Below are 20775 nucleotides of genomic sequence, written 5' to 3'. Positions count from 1 at the left end.
AAAATGAAACATTTCATAGCTTATCAAGTACAAAAACCGGCCAAGTGCGAGTGGAACTCGCGCACGAATGGTTCCGTACCGTTTTTGTGCGAAAGTTGGCAAAATGTGTTTTTTGTATGGGAGCCCCCCTAAAGTATTTATTTTAATTTGTTTTTAGATTTGTTGTTATATAATAGAAATACACAATCTGTAAAAATTAGTAAAAGTCTAGCTATAGCGGTTCTTGAGATACAAGCCTAGAGACAGACCGACAGATGGACAGACATCGAAGTTTCAGTAATAGGGACGAATTTTTACCCTTTTTTACGGAAATCTAAAAATGAATCATAAGTTTATCTATTTTTAACCGACTTCCAAAAAACGAGGAGGTTATATATTCGGCTGTGGATATTTTTTTTTGCTTAAGTTACCTCGACGTTGCAGCCGACGATGATTCATGTCATACTACTATTTGGGGACTCAATTCCCGTGAATTAGTCGGCATTATGTTTCAGAAATATAATGCTGTTATCCTCACCTTCTCCGGAAACCACGGCGTCACAAACGGTATCTGGAAGGTGTTGGTGTAGGAGTGTAGCGTGTCAAACGAGTCCGGTGTCACGGCGCCCAGCATGGACACCACGCCGCGAGTCACTTGGTTGCAGACTGAAAAAAAAAGTTAAGGTAAATAAACATACATTTATTATTAGTACAAAAAATACACCAAAAATCCTATTGGCATTTGTAGTGACTATTTTCCAAGAAAATTTAAGATGCCAATAAAATGACTGCTGACAATTATAGGATAAAACTGTCCTACATGTACACACATGTATAACACGACTCCAAAAATTATAATTTCATAGCTATTATGTCTCGTGCAAAACTTTTAGAGCACTAGGAAATATTTGCAATTTTTCCTAGTGCTCCAAAATTTTTTGATTCCTGGAATTGTCGATATGACGTCACTATGACTCTGTATGTATATTGTATGTATACAACTTTTATATATTTTGAATTTTATTTAATAAAAATTATTTAAAAATTGTACCCTAGTCTACTTGTCCACTTAAGACCCTTGTACTGGGGACTATTATTGGTAGATGTACACATGCCCATCGATCAAATAACACTTTCAAGTCTGTTAAAGATGTTTCTTAATAACCTCTTTTAACAAACAATAGGAACTGCACTTTTCATCTGGTAAACAACGTATCGTGTTGCGACAATGAAGTCAATCTTTCAAGACAATATACAGCCATGTACACCATCTTAAATTACATATGAGACAGTATATAAAGGTTGATTAAGAGGGCGACTAACCCAAAATTATCGATTTTATAATTCATTTTTGTACTCAAAAAAATAAGCTCCGATTTTGTTTTATTTTTGAACATAGATACTACCTATATTAAATTTCCAAGAATTTGATTTTCTTGATAGAAAAAAATTACTGAGATGCATCTAATTTTCACGATTTTTTTATAATAATATAGCGCATGAAACTAAGTTAATATTTTAACACATTGTATAAAATTCTATTATTGAGACACTGACCTGGCGGATTTTTAAAATGTTGTATATGGCTGGTTTTATAGTTAAGCGTTTCGGCAGCGCCGTTGGAGCGCCGCGCGTTCGAAGATGTATGGGGGTAGTAGTTGCGTTTTAAAGTCGCGCGCTTGAGCAGCGCCGTTCGTCCATACGTTTGTTACAGCTTTGAACGCGCGCGCTCCAACGGCGCTGCGAAACGCATAACTATAAAACCAGCCTATTATATTTATCGAGTGATTAAGAAAAAACTAACTTGACGTCTTTTTTCAGCTGGCATATGGAAGACTGAAGAGAGAAGGACGATGTTTGATTTTTTGTGTTAGTCGCCCTCTTAACACGCCTGTTATTTCAAGCTGCGGTGTCACCTGATACGAGATACTGTCTGAGCTAAGTCAAGACGCGTTCAATAGAGATTTCAAAGGTTGAAACTTAAAAGCTTTACACATTTTGTTTCATTATTATTTATTTCGCTATTATTATAAGGAGAGTTGATAAGAAGATATAATTTAATTATTTACATAAATATGTAAATAAAAATAATGCTAGATCATAAATTATTTGACTGAAAATCTACGAATAATAAATTTTATTATTCGTAGCTGTAACTTTACTTCTAAAATCTGTGCTGTAACTGAAAGAAAGCTCAAAACACAGTTTATTTAGCGTGAAATATTTGCTTGTGAATTTCCTAAAATGACTTGTTTATTTATTACAAAAACTCTAACATTCTTAACTTAATTTGATAAGTATTTTTAGTATTCATATAATTATTATTAATTATATAAAGTATCAAAATTAACTAAATAATAAAGTACGTCAAACAACAATAAACTAAAAACATTCATTAACCTCTTTTTCGGTAAAAACCTTCATACAATTAATAGGAAAAGTTGAATTTTCCACATTTTCCGTAAGTTTTTTATCACATTTTCCGTAAGTTTTTCATAATGTTCCTGTCATAGAACATCTGTTTAACTAATACTTGTTTGATGTCAGCTTTAATATTCCTCACGGACCGTTCACCCTCAAATAAATCACGGACGTGCTAATAAGACGTGTTTATTAAAGCGGCGATGTATACAGGTTGTAAGAATTATTAGAATAATAATAAGAAAGTTTATTTGCAAAACCAATAGCCCTTAAAAGTGTGTAGTTTTTTATACTTTTGTATGGGCAAACGTCACGAGTTTCCCGATACAAAAGTGGTGAAAATTGGTCTTTCAGCGCTGCTAATCTTAGAGTCAATTCAGACCGCAACGCGACGAGGCGAGGCGAGGTGCGGCGCGGCTTAAATTTGTATGGATTTGACAGATTTCAATTGCGCGAGATGTCTTGCGAATATGTCAAATCCATATCTATATATTAATACGTGAGAGAAAAACTTTGTAACCCTTTTTACGAAAAATGGGGAAACGTAGGTGCATGAATTTTTACACCCTGTATAAAATTGAAACATACTTGACATACTTTGTTACGTGGGAGAGCCATGCTTCGGCACGAATGGGCCGGCTCGACCGGAGAAATACCACGTCCTCACAGAAAACCGGCGTGAAACAGCGCTTGCGCTGTGTTTCGCCGAGTGAGTGAGTTTGCCGGAGGCCCAATCCCCTACCCTATTCCCTTCCATACCCTCCCCTATTCCCTTCCCTTCCCTACCCTCTCATATTTCCCTATTCCCTATTAAAAGGCCGGCAACGCACCTGCAGCTCTTCTGATGCTGCGAGTGTCTATGGGCGACGGAAGTTGCTTTCCATCAGGTGACCCGTTTGCTCGTTTGCCCCCTTATATCATAAAAAAAAAAAAAATGTGGCCCGTGACTTCGTACAAGCAGGATATTATAATAACTAGATGACGCCCGCAACTCCGTTACGCCAACATTTGTTTATCGCGCGAGAACCGTACATTTTTTCGGGATGAAAAGTACCATATGTCCTTTTCCGGGACTCATAGGATCTCCATACCAAATTTCAGAAAAATTGGTTCAGCGGTTTAGGCGCTACGAGGCACGGCCAGATAGACGGACAGACAAACAGACAGACACACTTTCGCATTTAAAATATCTGGGGGCACGGCAGTGCCCCCGCCAAGTCGAGCAAAAAAGCGGCACGGCCGTATCATACTTTTCTCGAACCAATTCAGGCTCTTTTTGACCCCCTATAACTTCGTTGTGAATAAACCAACAAGCCTGAATTTTCAGTTGTTAAGCAAGCATTGTATAAACACGGTATATTTAAAATTTTATTAAATTTGAACGAGTAGTTTAAGAGCTGTAACTTGTTAAAGTTTCTTAATTTTGTCACTGACTGACTGACTGACTGACTGACAGATCACCAAAAGTCTAAGGCACTTCTAGCAGACATAGAATCTTCAAACTTAGAATATAATTTGTGTTTAGTGTCTAAATCAAGGAAAAATTCAAATATTTCAAAATTTCTGTCCAGTTTTCTAGATACACTAACTTCGTAAATAACTTTGTAATCCCATATAAATGTATAGGATTACAAAGTTACATTTGCGGTTTATAAATTATTGTACCCGGTACCATCAATATATCCGGTTTATCCTCGGTAGAGAGATATTTAGCTAGTGTTTAGTGTCTTAATTAAGGGAAAACCTAATAAACATTTCATAATTACTGCCCAGTTTTCTTCTTCTTTCTCTACCTTCGTGAATAACTTTGTCATCCCATATACGAGTACATGTATAAGATTACAAAGTTACATTTATGGCAATTTATGAATCATTGTACCGGTACCATCGATATTTCCGTACGTATATTCGAAGGAGTAATAGTTGTAGATAGGTGTCAATATATATATATATATATATATATATATATATATATATATATATATATATATCCAAGATGTCCAAGTCGATCTACTTATTTAAAATGTAAAAGATTTTTAATATTGATATGATAATAACTCCCTAGGTAGGGACTGAATAAATTAACCGACTTGGTATAGCATGGAACTCATAAATTTTTACGGTACTTGGTTTTTTTACAGGATGTTTTTGATGGGATTACTATAGACCATAGCCAAACTATCATACCAAACCTAACTTACATACAAGTGGCGAAGACATAGAAGCTTTTTATTGATTTTATTCCCAAATGCTTATGATCAGAAATTGTCAATTTAATACAAACAATGGCTCAAACCACGGATTAGGTGAGCAACTCCAAGCTGCATGTGTCTGAGTTAAGTACTGTACTGCACTTCATAAACGTTTTAATATCTGTTGATGCTGGTACCATTGATGTTAAACAAAACAAAGATTACGTGAAAATTTTTAAGGCGGCTTTTCGTTATTCCAATCCAGTGATAGAATCCAGCGCTGGATTGCCACTGGAATAATGTCGACGGTTACTGGAATGCACTGAATTGCATTTACATTACTCTAATAGCAAATCAGAGCTAGGTTGCATCACTGGATTGGAATAAAGTAAGCCGGCTTGACTGGATTATTAAAGTATAAGATTGTGTGAAGAACATTGTGTTAACATTTTCATAAATATTAATATTATTATCATATTTATATAAAAGTATTGTAGATTCACTGCGTTATAAGAAATACTTATTTGCTGAGTTTTATTTCTTGCTGGAGCTTAGCTCTTAAAGTTGCACTCTATTAATACTTTACTGAAACTTTTTTAAGTTACTTATTTTGAACTCTTGCTGAACTAGATTTTATTTCTTTGTAATTAAAATTTAAAACGTACCGCCGCAAGTTTTCAAAGCGTTGTAAAAATATTGAAAGAAAAATAAAATAAAATAATTTTGTAGACCGTGCTTTTGTAAAAATGAAGCTAAAACTAACTATCACTTTTTATCCTGTATTTTTTTAATATATTTTACTTGTCATTTAAGTGTTACAGTCATATTATTACATACAAAGGTATTTGAGCTACGTGAACTCAAAGAAATCGGGAGTTAAGGCATTACCCCATACTCATACATGCCATATTTTTTTTTACTACGTAAGATCTGTCAGTTACCTCTTCACGCCCAAACCGCTGAACCAATTAAGCTGAAAGATATGAAGATTGAGTCACGGGAAAGGACATAGGATACTTTTTATTTCGGAAAAAGGTACGGTTCCCGCGCGATAATAAAATTTTGGCGCGACGGAACTGCGGGCATCATCTAGACTTTAGTTAATTAAAAATTATGGATTTTTCCATATTCAGCCAGTATCATTTAAATTGGCTGCCTCTTCCGTGTTCACTTTTACGCCAGAGTGACCACTCTATTTCATTCGTTATTTTGAATTAAAACTATTTCCGATGTGCCGTCAAATATTATAAACGCGAAATTGTGTGTTTGTCTGTTTCCACTTCACGCCCAAACTGCTGCACCAAATTTTGTTAAATTTGGTGCAGCATAATATGACGATATTTTGAGTCCCAGAAAAGGACAAAAATTTACAGTTCCAGTGCGACAAATAAGTTTTGACGCAACGGAGTTGCGGGCGTCAGTAATATATAGTACTCATTCTTGTATTAATACAAGAATGAGTACTATATTTTTAATTCATTGACAATGAGTAGAATCTATTGTACAACATCGATGCAAAGAGCATACAATTCAACAAATATTCAAGTCTTCGTGCGGTCGCATTAGAATTCGGCTTTGTTCTTGTTACGATAATCCGAAACTATTATGGGGTATCGCGTTTAACTACGAAACGTAATTGCGAGTGCAATATTTTTCTGTGCAAAAAACTTGCTGCGTACTAACGTAGGTATTAACCTTATTAGCATTAATAAGGCCCCTCTCCACATATCACATGAATACATTACTTTTTAGATGACAACTCCGTTTCGTCAAAATTTACATTTTACATTAATTAACCGTACATTTTCCGGGACGACAAGTATCTGTTGTTCTCGGGACTCGAAGTATCACCATACCAAATATCAGCAAAATCGGTTTGACGGTTTCGGCGTTTAGTTTAGTTTAAGGCGAGGATAAACCCCATTTGTTATTCCGTGACTCCCGGTATACCTAGTTCCAATTTAATAACGAAGTGTTAAAAAATATGACATATAAAGCACAATATTATTAAAATACCTTAAGCCATAAACATTTTAATAAAACGTAATACTTTGGCTGTAATTAATTTACAAACTCACCTCCGATAAAAATCTATTTCATCGAAATATAAGTATTAAATAGGATAATTATACATTTTATTTGAATAAATTGTTAGTAAATCTATATTAAAATTTCTTTAACCGAACAATTTTGTTTCTTAATGTTTATTTCTAAAGATATTTAAAAAAAACATGAAAAATAGACAAGATCCGCTTTACGCAAGAACAGTTTTATGCTAAGCTAAAATCAATCTTATTGCGATGGCGGATACGCTTGGTCTTTGGTTGTGTGCAAGGTTATCGTTTTGGATTCAGATTTATCCCCGCCTTAAGTACCATGAAGAACATTATATTATAAATTAAGTAACTTGTGACACACACGCAATATGTTGTATAGGTTTAACATTTTGGGTGTTTTGGTGTTAACCTTTAGCTACATTCTCTTTTAAAAATAAAATTTTCCACTATCCAAATTATTGCATTCCTCTTCTTTTAAGTTTTTTCTCGTAGGGTTTCTTGAAAGTGGTCTCTATGTCATTTACAAAAACATCCTTTGAAAGGTAATATAACTGTAAACACTACCTAGCGCCAAATTTCGGACATCGCCTCGTAGAATATAAAAAAAAAACAAATACTCCCTATTGCCTCTCTGGGCACGTATAGATGCCGTTTGATACCAAGTAACTGTTTCTTATTTCATCCCACTTAATTATTTTTGTTCTCTCTATATTCGATCTAAAGGTGACCTTTCATGCTTGTAGATACCGTATTTAGTGAAAATAGTTAAAATCTGTGAGTTGTGACTGATCAAAACAGAGAGGCAGAAAAATTCATTTTGATCACATATTTTTTATTGTTACTGTGCTACTCAGTGTCGAATTTTTCGACAAAAATTTTATTCGACGTTTGTCAATATTCTGATATAAAGTGTGCAATAGTCGGATAACGGATTATTTACTGAATAGTGCCTAGCAGACCTGGATCCCAGAAGGATAAGACATAACTTACTCTCTGATGGATGAAACCATAGGTTATTAGTAGTGCCTCGTGTACTTAGAATACCTGCGAATTTGTGTAGCTCTAAGTGTGACACCTGGTCAGGTACCAGGTAAGAAAATTGACTAAAAGTTAGTCTTACTTTACTTATTTTTTCATGGCTAATCTTTCTTATCTTATATATAAAATTCTCGTGTCACAATGTTAGTAACCGTACTCCTCCGAAACGGCTTTACTGATTTTTACAAAATTTTATATGCATATTCAGTATGTCTGAGAATCGGTTACTGGCTACTTTTTATATTGATAAGTGCATTTGTTAAATAAATAATAGTAAATTACAACAAATCGAGACTGACGGCGACCATTGTTTGTGCGACGGGATAGCGATGGACGTTGCAATGGTGCCATACTTATTTGGTCACTTCAATAAAATAATATGGGCGAAATACTTTATATGGCAAAACACCGTTGTCGGGTCAGCTAATATTTATATGTAATTTGTAGAATATTATTCTGAACTAGTATCATGTAGTGTAACACACTAATTATTGTCAATGACCAAAACTTTTATCAGTACCCTTTGCATTATATTATGCCTTATTCTTACAGCAAAACCAAATTCAATAAAAAATATTATAATATATTGTAATAAGTATTACATTCAATATAATCCCATTGTCGGCGATGAAATATATGACCAGGGACACGCTGCAGTGAAAATAATAATGATTAATACTGTCATTTAAAGTGAAACGGAACGGCGTGCACTAATGATCTCATTATACGGCAATATTACAGCTACTTACAACTCTGTAATATAACACTTAATTTTAAATGTGTATCAACCGTACATTTTACCTTAAATTTTGCATGCACTTTGTGCGTTAATTACCTCATCTATACGTTTTAAATAACATATCCTGACTGACGGACTGATTTTATCATCGCTGAGCAAAAACTGTTAAAGTTACAGCCACGAAATTTGGTGAGTAGGGTTTTTTTAAGTAGACCCATTAAGGAAAGAATTTTGGAAATTTTACCTCGCAGGGGGTGAATTAGGAAGTGAAAATTTGAATGAAAGTCCGTCATTTCTTAAGTTAGAAACATGAAACTTTATTTTAAGGCTACTAATGAAAAATGAATGAATGATGGACGTTTCTGGAAATTCTACCCCTATGGGGGTGAAAAGGGGGTTGAATTTCTTAAGTAAGAAACATGAAACTTTATATTTTTCGAGCTGATTAACAATGAATGGATACGTATTTAAGCATTTTTGGAAATTCTACCCCCAAAGGGATGAAATTGGGGTTACAAGTTTGAATTAAAGTCCGCCATTTCTTGAGTTAGAACATGAAACTTTATTTTTATGCTACTGATTAAAATCGAATGGATACGTATTTGGAAATTCTACTCCCAAGGGAATTGGGGTTGAAAGTTTGTATGAAACTTTGTCATTAATTTCAACCAATCGGGCTGAGACTGTGTATTAGGGTGGGTCACTTTTGTATGGAGAAAAAAAAAATTGACAGTTTTGTTTGCAGCACACCGACAAAAAGGTGCCAAATTATGAGTGCAAATAGACTACAAAGTTTGACTGCAATTATTTATTTTGTGGCAAAATTATTTTTGCTGTTGAATTTCGGCTTTTCAGGAGTCTCCTCACTTTCTGTTGCTCTTTTTGTACATAATATAGTAGCAGAAGCTTAAGTCTCGGCCTTGACTGCTCTTTCTACTTGTTATGTGTATGACAAGGAAGGCGTAAAAAACCCAAATCTCCTTCTTCTTTAGCCATCGGGTATGAGACATTTTGCCTGGCGATGGTTTGCTAAATAGCTAGGAAATACGCCTATTAAAACTGATTCAACTATTTTATACAAATATTTTCGTTTGTACTAATATCTTCAGCAGAATCCTCTAATAAGTTTGTTGGAATAGATTGAAACTGAGATAATAGGTCTTTTTTCACAGTTTTCAGAAAATATATATTTAAATTGCTAGAAAATGTCCACGGTCCAAATGTACTGCCATCAATATGTTGAAACAGATGTCTAAATTGCAGTTCATTCATATTATTATGTAACAAACATAATATAATTTGAATATAATACACTGCAAGGGTTTGTTCAGACTTTTCTCTAGCATCCGTATAATACCGCCATATTTGCCAACATTTACGTCACTGGCTTCAATTGATCTATTGAAATATATGCTTCCAATTAAAAAAAATGAATATTTCTTATTCTAAACACTTTGCAGTGCTTGAAGGAGGTCTCACATAGCCAAAAAACTCGTAATCTGTTTGGTTGTGCCGAAGTCTATACCACCCACAATCGTTTTTCTACTTGTTCGTTGGTCGTTATGAAGCTTTGTTTTTTTTTTTGGTATTTTTCTTTATTTTTAAAGCAAATACATATTTTAAGAATATCACGACACTTGCAAGCCAAAATATCAAGCCAAACTTTAGCTTAAAGACGAAACTCTTCCAACTTGTTTTCTGGTATTTAGGGTCGAGACTTCGGAAGGTTTATTTTATTTTAAATGATAAGTTTTTAACATTCGTTTTGGTTTTTGTAAACAATCGTCTTATTTGTCGTTAGTTAAAGCTAATTACACATAAATTAAATGAATAACTTGAAAAAAAATATAGTATCAACTTGAGAACAAAAATCAGCATTTTTAAAAATTTCAATCAAAATCCGGAGGCAGTAGAACTTAAAAGAATGTAATAAAACTTTACGTACTAATTTAATACACCATTTGGCACCTTTTTGTCACTGAGCCGTTTCAAAAAAGCAGAAAAAATTTTTTTGACCCACCCTACTGTGTATTCATAAAGCTACTAGGCATCTCTAAGAACGGATTTTAATAAATTCCGCCCCTAAGGGGATGAAATAGGCGATGAAAGTTTTTACAATTTTTTTTACACTTTCAACTGAATATTGAACTGAAATTATTAAAGATTTGAGCTTCTGATGAAGACGTTCGCTTAAATAGGATTTTGATAAATTCAACTCCTATGGGGATAAAATAAAGGATAATGGAGGATTATGTTGAATATAAATGTATGAGTTTGAACCCATCCCAGTACCTAATGAAACGAATAAATTAAGACGAAAAAATAATTGTTTGTGGTCATATTGTCAAGTGCCTACCTATTGCATGAGAGCTCCCCGTAAATAGGTTTAATTAAGTAATTTTGTATTCTTTTATTTTTTGCTTACTTATGTTTTTAATATTTGTTGTTATAGCGGCAACAGACATACATACTTTGTAAAAATTTCAACTATTTAGACATCGAAGTCTCAGTAATAGGGTAGGTAGGTATATTATTACTGAGACTTTTTTACCCTTTGGGTACGGAACCCTAAAAAGAGTCTGACTTGATTTTTGACAATACTAGGTGTTACCCGCGACTTCGTCCGCGTTAACATAAAAGGGTTAAATAACAAAGATGGATAGATTTCCCCGTTTTGTGATTCCTTATACAAAGGGTATTGCAATGACTTCGCTGTTTGTCTGTCTGATGTCTCCAGGCTGTATCTCGAGAACGGCTATAGATAGACTTCTGAAATTTTGGCAGAATTTGTAAAATATCTATACAACAAATGCTAAAAACATAATAAAATTAATATTTTCAGGTTCTCAAAAATCACAATTTTTGGGCTATTTTTGCTCTATAACGGTACGGTACCCTTCGTGCGCGAGTCCGACTCGTACTTGGCCGATTTTTATTTAAGTTTTGTTGTGTTGTGTTTCATTCCAATTTGGTACCATGTTCACAAAAGTGGTGATTTGATGATGGGATTCATGAGTAATCGAGGGAACTCCTCATTTTTGTCGAAACATAATATGGCATAAACCTCAACTATTTTTGTATACAATCTTCATAATTTTGAAGTCGGTACCAGTCCCAAAAATTGAAAATATTTTGTCATAGAATTCACGATTCTGAGCTCGTACCGACCTCAAAATAATGCGAAGATAAAATAATGAAAATAGCTGATTCAACTAATCATGCTAGGAAGACGTCACTTGGATGCAGTCGGATATCTTGGATTAATGATCTTTGACAGTGAATTGAAAACAGTAGAAGAGCTGCAGCATCCAAAAGTTCATAATGATTACCAACGACTCACTTTACCCAAAGGACAGGAAATAGAAAAAGTATTTTTAATAACGTAAAAAGGACTAAGATTAATCCACCATTGCTTTGACTTAGTCCTTTGGCTTGGCTTTGGCTTTTACATCATAATATTATGAAATGTAATAAGCAACGTACGTTTGAAGCATAATATTACTTCTGTGAACTCAATATCTGTCGGCGCCATCTATGAGTGCGCCTGCGCAACTACAAGACGCGAACTCCGCGACTGCAGCGCCAGCGGAGGTACCGCACAACATCGACTCGACGCAACGTGAACATCGCGCGGGAGCGCCCCGCGCATACACCGCGACAACTTCGTGGCACCGCCCCCGCACACCTTTCACCACTAAAATAATTTTTCAATATACGCCGATTCATCGCCTGGACAAGTCGTTTCATTCCATCTCCAAAAGTAGTCAAAATTCTGCAAATCATTACCATAAATCTGGTCTTCGAGCCGCATACAGGTCTGGCTTCCATCGTTCCAAATCCCATCTCCTCAAACTTTTATTAATACCGTGCTGTTTTTTTTATTTTTATAGATACGCGATCGCTGCAAGCAGTGCAGAAGCAGTGCAGTTTAACTGTGAGTACCCTTGCTTTTTTGTAGAAATTCAAAATGGTGGGTGATGGAGTAGCTCAGGGTGAATCTAGCATGATTAAAAGCCCTCGAGTACCGAAAACCACAGACTTAACAAGGAAAAGGGGTGCTTTAAAGGCTAGGCTTACGAATTTCGAAAAATTTGTTACTAAATTTGAAAATTTATCGTTAAACTCACAACAAAAGTGTGAAATTAAGTTACGCGTGCAGGCTATGTCTAATATGTTTAATGATTTTGAGATTTTGCAAACTCAAATCGAGGAATTAAGTACCGATCAGGAGGAAACTAGGCAATTTCTAGAGAGGGAATCTTTTGAAGACCAATATTACCGCGTGTTAGCAGTCGCACATAGCTTAACACAAGATGGCGACGGTTTGAAAACGTACAAACAGAATAGTTTTAACAATTTTTCTTCCGTGAAATTACCTGATATTAAGCTACCATCCTTTGATGGCGCGTACGATCAATGGCTAGAATTTAAAAATTCGTACGTTACCATGATCCACTCTCGCACAGATTTAGATCCAGTTCAAAAGTTTCATTATTTAAAGTCATCCCTTTCGGGCAGTGCATTGCAGGTAATAGGAGCCTTAGAATTTACCGCCGAAAATTATACCCACGCATGGGAATTATTAGATACTCGATTCAATAATACGCGTTTACTAATACATAACCACGTGAAGGCGTTATTTGCTATTCAATCTATACAGAAAGAGTCTGCATCGCAATTGAGAAAATTAATAGATAATATATCTAGGAACTTAAGAGCGTTAAAATCGTTAGGCGAACCAACAGGGTCATGGGATACGTTAGTAATTCATTTAATGGTTTCAAAACTAGACCCCTCCACGGAACGCGAATGGGAGGAACACAAAGGTTCTTCTAAATTTAATTCACAAAACAATAAAAGTGTGATTAAATTAGATCATTTTTTGTCATTTTTAAAAGATCGCGCAGATGTATTAGAAATGATAAAGGCTAGCGGTAGTAAATACTCGGCTGACACGAAATTTCCTTCATATAACTATAATAAAAAGCCTGCTAGCTCCCAACAAGTTCGTAGTTTTACTAGCATGCATTTAAATAACAATTCTCAGCACACGAAACAAAAGCGATCGTGCCCGATGTGTAACGACGCTCATCCCATATACTCTTGTTCGAAATTTCTTAATTTAGAGGTTAACGATAGAATTAAATTCGTTAATTTAAAAAAGTTATGCCGTAACTGTTTACGAAGCGGTCATTCAGTATCCGCATGTACATTTGGCCCGTGTAGGCAGTGTTACAATAAACACAATACTTTGCTTCATAGTAGCAATTATAATTCGCAACTCGACACCGAAGTAGGTACATCTACGTCGTCGCATGTGTCGAGCTTAGCGCCGCCGCCGCCGCCGCCGCTCGAGGCTAGCGCGGGCGCAACCGCGGGAGTCAAGACTCAGTCCACCGCGTTATACGCAACTAATTTAAAACATAATCGGGAAAACGTTCGTGATTATAATACGCAATCTTTAATTTTGCTATCGACTGCACTAGTAGACGTTATAGACAGTGATAATAAGTGTCACCAAGCGCGCATATTATTAGACAGCGGTAGTCAACATTGTCTTGTAACTAAGGAATTTACAGATAGAATAAACGTACAATTAATACAGTCCTCTGTTCAAGTCGTGGGAGTAGGTCATTCTATCACACAAATTACGCATAAGTGTGATATTAATATACGTTCAAGAACGAGTAATTTTCATACGCGCATAAAATGCTTAGTTCTACCGTATATAACTACTAATATGCCTTCATGTCCCATTGACTATCATAATTTAAATATTCCAAATAAATTAAAACTCGCAGATCCTAAATTCTTTGAGCCGTCACAAATAGATATGTTGATTGGTGTAGACAAATTTTGGGAATTTTATTCGGAAGGTGTATGGAGACTCCCCACAGGACCCTACTTACATAACACAAAATTAGGTTGGGTAGTTTCTGGGCCTGTCTACAATACCTTCAATACGCGCTACAACAAGCAATTTAATTGCAACATAATAAATAATTTAGACGCACAATTAAAAATGTTTTGGGAACTCGAGGAGGTGCCTCAAGTTCAAAATATTCTCACAGCTGATGAACTCATCTGTGAAAATATATTTAAAGAAACTTTCGCTCGCGAGAAAGACGGTAGATTTTCGGTTCGCATTCCGCTTAAAGAATCGCCTACTATTCTCGGTGATAGTTATTCGTTTGCCGAAAAACGACTTTACGCTTTAGAACGCAAGTTTCGGCGTTCGCCTGAACTTAAATCGAAATACATTGAATTTATGCGCACATACGAGGAGTTAGGACATATGACTCAAATAGATAGTTATAGTTCTCCTAATTATTTTTTGCCGCATCATGGCGTTATAAACGAAAATAGTATTACTACAAAATTACGCACGGTTTTTGATGCTAGTGCTGTTACAACGTCCGGCAAGTCGTTGAACGATATTCAGTATATCGGTCCTACGCTTCAAAATGATATTTTTTCAATTCTTCTACGTTTTCGTCAGTTTAGGTTCGTTGCATGTGCAGATATTACTAAAATGTATCGACAGATAAATATACAAGAGGATCAACGGAACCTCCAATTAATCTTGTGGCGAGCTGATCCATCAGAGCCTCTAAAAACGTACAGGCTCAACACGGTTACTTACGGTACCGCGTCCGCGCCTTACTTAAGTATTCGATGTTTAAAACAACTCGCGCAGGATTACATTAACAAGAATAACGATAATTCATGTTCCACTAGTACCGAAGATCCTAATAACGTAAATTTAATTTCAAAAATAATTAATGAAGATTTTTTCGTAGATGATTTAATTACTGGCCATGATGATCGTCACACTTTGACGCACATTTGCAATCGCATTACCTCGATATTAGAATCGGGTTGTTTTCCACTACATAAATGGCAATTTAACTTTGATATAACCTTGAGTGACAGTGTTAGGGATTTATCTGTAGGTGAAAATTGTCATAACAAAACGCTAGGTTTAGGTTGGTTTAATCGAAGCGACGAATTCTATTTTAATACTAAACTTAATTTAAATAGCCCTCAAAATATATCGAAGCGGTATATATTGTCAACAATTTCTAGTATATACGATCCGCTAGGTATGTTATCACCTGCGGTCATACGCGCTAAAATTATTTTACAAAAGGTTTGGCTTGCCAAACTCGATTGGGACAGTACAGTGCCTTATGATATAAAGTGTTTATGGGACAAATTTATAACCTCATTTAATTGCTTATCGAATATTCGAATACCACGTCACGTGATAGGCCCGCACAAACAATTTGTCGAATTACATATATTTACAGATTCATCACAAAGCGCCTACGGAGCTTGCGCTTACGTGCGTACCTATTCTGATAATAATTATCCCATAGTTGTAAAATTATTGTGCTCTAAAAGTAAGGTCGCTCCGCTCAAGGCCGTTAGTATTCCTCGTTTAGAGTTATGTGGGGCGCTCGTAGGAGCCAAACTATATCGTAAAATAATTGATTCGCTCAGATTACAATTTTCTAAGATTTATTTTTGGACAGATTCGACTATAGTACTTGGTTGGTTACGCATGTCACCACACCAGTTAAAAACGTTCGTCCAAAACAGAGTTGCCGAAATTAATGAGTTAACAAGTGGCACATTCTGGCGACATGTAGGTACTACAGACAACCCCTCGGACCTATTAACTCGCGGTCTAGATCTAGACGCCCTAGTGGATAGGTCCCACATATGGTGGGAAGGGCCTACATTCTTACGTCAACACCATTCAGAATGGCCAGACTCAACACTTACATTCAACGAGACGCAACATAATTTACCCGAAATTAAATCTTTAACTGTAACATGTATGTTAAACAAACTTTATGTTAAAAATGAAATCATAGACTTCAATAAATTCTCATCATTTAATCGCCTAAGGCGCACAGGAGCTTATGTACTTCGCTTCATTCATAACTCACGCGCACGCAAACATAATCGCAATACCGGATCCTTATCAGTAGACGAGTTGAACGCGTCGCTTGCACTAATTACTCGTCTCGCGCAGATAGAATCCTTTCCTAATGAATACAACAGTTTAAATAATAACTTACCATTGAAGACATCGAAAAATATAATAGGATTAAACATATTTTTAGATGAAAATAAATTATTACGTGTAGGTGGTAGACTCACGAATTGTAACAATTACAGTTACAATAAAAAACATCCTTACTTACTCGACGGTAAGCATAATTTTACTCGTCTTTTATTTACATTCGAACACTTAAAACTCTTTCACGCAGGACCCCAATTACTTTTATATACTATCAGAGAAGATTGGTGGCCATTGAATGGTAGAAATTTGGCACGACAAACTGTACGTAAATGTGTACTTTGCACACGCTTTAAGGGTAAAACACTTACACCTATCATGGGTAACCTGCCCCAGGAACGAGTAGAAACTGGGTTTCCGTTTTTAAAGTGTGGGGTGGATTATGGTGGCCCATTTTTAATTTTAAATCGCCGTGGGCGAGGTGCACGGTTAGAGAAATGTTATATTTGTTTGTTTGTATGTTTTATTACTCGCGCTGTGCATTTAGAGTTAGTCACTAGTCTTACCACAGAAGGATACTTACTTGCTCTCAAAAGATTCATCTCTCGCAGGGGCAAACCCTTAGAAATTCATTCTGATAACGCAACAAATTTTGTGGGGGCCATGAAAGAATTTAAAAGGTTTTTTGATTCACATTCCTCAACTATATTAGATCATGCGCACGACAACAATATTAAATTTAAATTTATACCACCTCGCTCACCACATTTTGGAGGTCTATGGGAAGCAGGGGTCAAATCGTGTAAATTTCATTTAAAACGGGTCGTAGGTAATGCACACCTAACTTACGAGGAATTCAGCACGGTATTGATACAGATTGAGGCCGTCCTGAATTCCCGTCCAATTTCTCCTATGTCCGCAGATGCAGATGACCTTTTACCTCTTACCCCAGCTCACTTCCTCATAGGCAGACCTATGACCTCACCAGCATCTGACGACCTGACGTCGGTGCCTGTTCATCGCCTGCCTCGCTTCGACCGACTGGAGCAGCTGCGGCAGCACTTCTGGGAGCGGTGGTCCAAGGAATATGTCTCGGAGCTGCAGACGCGCACAAAATGGAAAAAGGCCAGCCCGGACACACTAACCAAGGATACCCTAGTCCTTATCAAGGAAGACAATCAACCGCCGTTGAGATGGCGGCTGGGCAGAGTTGAAGACGTCTACAAGGGCAAAGACAACGTCGTGCGAGTGGCAAAAATTCGCACGGCCAACGGCTTGATAAATCGAGCATTTTCAAAAATTTGTCCCCTTGTTTCAGAAGCCTAGTACACACAAAATTAGGCTGATTTCATTTTGGAAGTCCTGCAGCTGCAGCAGCCTGCGTACTTCCAAGGGAGGCGGTATGTCGGCGCCATCTATGAGTGCGCCTGCGCAACTACAAGACGCGAACTCCGCGACTGCAGCGCCAGCGGAGGTACCGCACAACATCGACTCGACGCAACGTGAACATCGCGCGGGAGCGCCCCGCGCATACACCGCGACAACTTCGTGGCACCGCCCCCGCACACCTTTCACCACTAAAATAATTTTTCAATATACGCCGATTCATCGCCTGGACAAGTCGTTTCATTCCATCTCCAAAAGTAGTCAAAATTCTGCAAATCATTACCAATATCCATATCAGTGTGAATGTCGTTTCATAGTATTATAAAACTTAAATAAGTTTTCACGATATCGCTTTAAAGAAATTCTAAGAACTATATTCAGTAGGGGTTCTTTTTCATCTACCTTCAATATGAACATAACTTTTAACTTTTCCCATCAACTTCACTGCGAATTGTAGAAATGTGGGGGCGATGCAAAATTGTACGTCTTCTAGTTTTAGGGTTTCGTACGCGTTGGGTGAAAACGAGAATAATATTAATATCTAGTCAGCTACACGGTAATTTCTCAAAAAAGCCCTGCCGAATAACAAAATGGCCAAGCCACCGATTTTGATTAATGTGTAGAGTTTATAGATTCTCCTCGTGCGGCTGACACATTATAATATTATTATCAAATATTTTGCCGCGCTTTAGGGTAAAATTAAGGTTTTTAGATTTAGGGTTGAGTATGTAAGGTTAGAAACTTGGCTCTACATGAGATCTCACTACTTTTTGACACGACGAACTATAATATTATGTTTTCATCTTGGCAACATTTTTACATGAAAATGTTTTTGGTGGGATCACTATGTCAGGCAGTCAGTCAAGTCTCGCAACGACGCACCGGTTGGGGTAGAGGGTGTTAGGTTTTTTGTTACGGAATTTCTCGATTCGGACACCGCCCTCAAAGCCCGCGACGAAAGTTATGCAATAGCTTAAAAGCAAATAAAAGTTACAAAATACGAAATCGAAAATATACACATCAAAAACTTTGAGAAATATTTAACTTTGGAAATGTAGAGCAACACGGATAACCGAATGTCAGACATAACGATCCTTTCGGATGCACTTATCGATTTCGGATTGCTCGGCCACAAAAGTGCTGGAACTGTATCCGGATTTCGACGAGGTAATCTTTTCCTTGGTAATGTAAGCGTTAAGTAAGGACGATTCCGGTTTCGGTATTGTTGCCGAATAGAATTTACGTTTATTTTTGACTGTCTCCATTGACGAGACGACTAAAATAGATTTTTCTGCACAGTTGTTGCATCGATGATTGCATAGATGATGATTGAAGAAATCGAGGCAAAAAAGTAAAATACAAAGAAAAGTACATAAATCATAATATTACCGGTATTATCATCAGTTTCCCCTAAAATATATAATATAGTTCATTCATGAGGTTTGCAATAAGTAATTTTGGATATTTTTGTCGCGTTGAAGTCATTTAGTAATCATAACATACTGCCTATTTTATTTACTGTACGCTCACACCAGAATTTTGATATTATGAAAATGTAAAACATTTTGGATATCCAGGAATAATTTCAGATAATAATTTTCCTTTCATAATTTTCGTGTAAATTCCCTTTTGGATCTACGTCGTGTTAATAATTTTGAAATAAGGCGGATTCTACACCGACGGCGATGCCGTGCGAAAGGAATTAAGTATAAAATAACATTGAAACGCGTGTAAAAGCGTGATGATGTATGTCGGGAAGGCGGTGTTCCAACGTTATCACATGGACCAAATTATTATACCAGTAAATACGCAGGTGTAGAGATAGAAAGACATATTCGTTTGGGTTGCTCCTAATGGATGTTGTTTGTACGTGTTATCAACACATCGCTTCACCTAACGCGAAGAGAGGTTGATCTGGCTTGACTCGTGTAGACGAGAATGTATTATCAGAGAAGTTGATTCCTAGGCAGCTGGGGGACATACGTAATTTGGTCGCGTTACGTCAAACCCAGCCGACAGATCGCAATTAACATAGAATAATTAAAATGATCAGACCAAATGACGTTAGTCTGTCAACTGCTTAGGAATCAATTTCCTCGATGGTACAAATCAAGTTTAGTCTGAAAGAAGAATTGCTTACAAGTCTCCAAATACGCGTACATATCATGCAGCATGATCGGTGGTTTTGTTTCGTGATAGACCATAAAGTTAATATACCCAGCGGAATAGACAAACAAAGGCCAGCAAGTGAGATGTCACTATCAGTAATACTGCGTGGTAAAAAGAGACTTGTGATACATGACAGCAGAACCAATTTTTCTGTTTGACGTCCAGTCGGCACTTATCGGCACATTTACAATTTAATCTCTTAGAAAGATGCTTGTGTAGAGGGAGGTCCCCCACTGGCGGACACTTAAGGTTTTTAGGAAAAAGTTCATTATAGAAAATAAAAAAGTAACTTTTATTTATGAGATCTCAAGAGTAACAGAGTATACAATCAATAGAAACTAACAGAACAGCAATTCTTGCTTAAACATAATTAGGAACTTAAATTGAACTTTGATGAATAATAAATCAGTTTCTGAAAGTGGCACCTAGTACCGGACGCATATCAAGTCAAACCCGTAGCGCCGGACAAAATCAGTGAATCAAACACCTATCGCAGATGAGCAACCTGCGCATTCAGGAATGTCTGTACTCTCTTCGTGAGAGCCCACCCATGACAGTTGGACCACTGTATCCAATCTTCGTCCTAGTCTTCTAAACTCATTTTTTGATAACACGTTATCGATCGCTTCTTGTAAGTTCTTTGGGTCTCAAGTTCCTTCCTTTTTCACAGTCTCCATTTTTTTAGTTTCCGACAGTACTTTCTGTAAAATAAAATTATTTTAGGTTAAAAATATCAATGAAAATAAAATACCTAAGGAGCATGTT

General features: G+C 36.4%; 1 protein-coding gene across 1 annotated transcript in view; it reads right to left on the bottom strand.

Moving 5' to 3' along the window:
* Positions 1–20775, bottom strand: part of LOC121738374 (glutamate receptor 1-like) — a 154236-nt gene that overhangs the window by 82167 nt on the left and 51294 nt on the right. The window contains exon 3 of the mRNA XM_042130370.1: positions 518–645. Coding sequence (XP_041986304.1) covers positions 518–645 — 128 coding nt within the window. The remainder of the gene's footprint in view (positions 1–517; positions 646–20775) is intronic.

The sequence above is a fragment of the Aricia agestis genome, chromosome Z (assembly GCF_905147365.1).
Source record: "Aricia agestis chromosome Z, ilAriAges1.1, whole genome shotgun sequence".
NCBI classification, from domain to species: domain Eukaryota; kingdom Metazoa; phylum Arthropoda; class Insecta; order Lepidoptera; family Lycaenidae; genus Aricia; species Aricia agestis.
Note: the sequence above shows the minus strand (reverse complement) of the source record. Positions and strands in the feature narration are given on the sequence as shown.